We start from the raw sequence: 2,465 nt of genomic DNA on the forward strand, positions 1-2,465 counted from the left end.
CCCGCACTAATGCTCTAAGTAGGAACAGATCTCAGCAAACTGCTAGAAGATGTGATGTGCCAGGCTGAGTGATTATGGGTAGAATGACGAGGGAATCTCCAACAATTGCTCGTCCTCAGCAATTTACCAGTGCACTGATAAATATCACTGGTACCCAAATATACCTCAATCTGGACACAGGACAACACCCACAAGCAGTACACACACTGAGATCCCACCAGTACATGACGAACACCCTCTCAGCCCTCACCCCTGCTCAAAGACTTTCCAGCACACTCAGCAACAGTCCACACACCAGCAGGCTGAGGAGGGTTGTCACGGGGCAAGGTTAACCACTCTGGTAACCCTTGCTATACACACCATCACAGGCAGACTGCCACAATGTGCTTAGAGGGAAGCACGCACCGTTACCCTTGACAACCGCAGTTATGGTTCTTTAGTGTCACCCACTGCCACTCCAGACAGGGATGTCACAGAAATCACAATGTTATAGTAGCGTTTTGGGTTAGCAAGTTACACTATTTCAATTTAGAGCAATCAGAAATTCAGCTTACACTTTTTATAGTGTTTTTTTTTTTAAGTAAAAACATACAAAAACAATGAATAAACAAATATGGAAAAAAAAGACTAATCTTAGAATAATAACAGAACTGTAGCAACAGCATAAAATAAAAAGGGAAAACTGTGAAATAATACTTAGGTAGAGTTGGTTTTCCTGGTCCAGGTCGCTGTGTAAAGTCCAAGTTATCAGCCAGAGTCATTGGGCTCCCTGCAGTGCTCATTGTGTCAGTGCCGTTGTCCGTAGCAACAAGATGATGTCAGTGAGAGCTGTCTCTGCTAGACTTACATGGCTTTTTATATGCCAACAACAGAGATGGGACTAATACAACAATCCAACGACAGCAGGGTGGGGGCTGTCTGAAGGGCTGTGACCACATGGAGTATGATGGTCTGTGGACACTTCCAAAATACCCTTGTTCTAGCCATTATTAATAATTTCACAAGAACAGGTTTCATGAACTGCCATCCCCCAGAATATTAATCGCCACAAAATAAGGAGTTCACAGAGACCAAACTAGGCATGTCTGGGACTTATGGTTCACCAGGACAGGCTACTTATGGTTTCCAGGCTTCCCTGAGGCCTAGGAAAATACTTCTTGGTCTCAAAATGCTCACCATAATGATCCAACTACAAATCAGTCAACTATTACTTTATACAGACTGGTCTATTGGAAATACAAAGATTAGGAATAAATGTGTTTCAGAATACATCTCAGAGTTCAATCAGGGGCCACTCTCCTAGCCTTATCTGGGTTTTTTGACACATGGAGACACAAAACTCCAACTTTTACAATTGCTGCTGTAAACTAGAGGTTGCTGGTTGTCAGATATAGGAACATCTGATTAGGGGAAATTTTATGACCCTTGTCTGTTAGAGAGCCAATGAATAGACATTCATTAACTTTTGGAGCAAGCTGTGCTTTGATATGCAAAAAGAAACAACTGCAGAGTTTGCTCATGAAAGAGTTACAAGACGTTGCAGAAAGAGCTCACCCACAACCTCAGCTGTTTTTAGCAAGAGATTCCTGCTGCAAGTCATGCAAACCGCCCCTCCCCCCCCATCAAGCCTCTGTCTTGGGAAGCCGTGTTCTTATCTAGGAGCCGTCCGTATGTTGGATATCCTTTACCTGGCACTACCTATACTTGGTGTCTTAGGGAAAACAGGACATAAATTACAGAAACTTTCCACCCCTTGAAGATTCTGAGGATCATTCAATATGAAGTGATGACAGAGGAATGTGGGGGGTTTAATAACAGTGCATAGCTAGGAAATGTTAGAGAGGGTGGGGGATGACATAGCTGGCAATGAGGGGCTCACCATATTCATTCTGCTCCTTCCTGCGGATCAGCATGGGCACTTGGTGTTTGTCACAGATGAGGGTGGCAAGGGGCAGGGCAGTGTATGGCACTCCACATACCGAGCATCACTTACCTCATATCACCAACATACGTCTATTCCTGTAACAGGATATTATGTCCATCCACATCCCATAATCACACAAATATATGACAGCAGCCCCCCTCACCTGGCTGAGCAGGGCCGGATAGGACACCATGACTCCTAGGTCGAAGTACATTGGTGAGCAGATGCCACCCTTCAGCGTGAAACAGCCAAATTTCAGGGCATCCACCCAGTGCAGCTCCGCAGCCAGAGACCTCAAAGCCTGCATGGGTACAGCATGCAATAGACTTCTGGAAAGAAAAGATGACGTCAGGAAGTATATCCCACCATGTCAAGGAAAGGCGGGAAATTAGAGTTACACCTGCAGAATTTTAAGACACAGAGTGGAAATCAAAGCTACACCTGACCTCAGCACTCAGGAGAGGGAGGAGGGCGGCGCCTCATCCATCATCTTCCCACCTGACCTAGCTCCAGCTAACCAAAAGAAAGAGATATAGCACTT

The 2,465-nt window shown here is 45.1% G+C and overlaps 1 protein-coding gene across 1 annotated transcript in view; it reads right to left on the reverse strand.

Moving 5' to 3' along the window:
* UMPS (uridine monophosphate synthetase) overlaps nt 1-2,193 on the reverse strand; it is a 45,190-nt gene extending 42,997 nt beyond the window's left edge. The window contains exon 1 of the mRNA XM_072417652.1: nt 2,088-2,193. Within this exon, the coding sequence (XP_072273753.1) occupies nt 2,088-2,138 (51 nt within the window). The 5' untranslated portion in view covers nt 2,139-2,193. The remainder of the gene's footprint in view (nt 1-2,087) is intronic.
* Nucleotides 2,194-2,465: the final 272 nt, after the last annotated feature.

Source organism: Pyxicephalus adspersus, chromosome 7 (genome assembly GCF_032062135.1).
Source record: "Pyxicephalus adspersus chromosome 7, UCB_Pads_2.0, whole genome shotgun sequence".
Classification (NCBI taxonomy): Eukaryota; Metazoa; Chordata; class Amphibia; order Anura; family Pyxicephalidae; genus Pyxicephalus; species Pyxicephalus adspersus.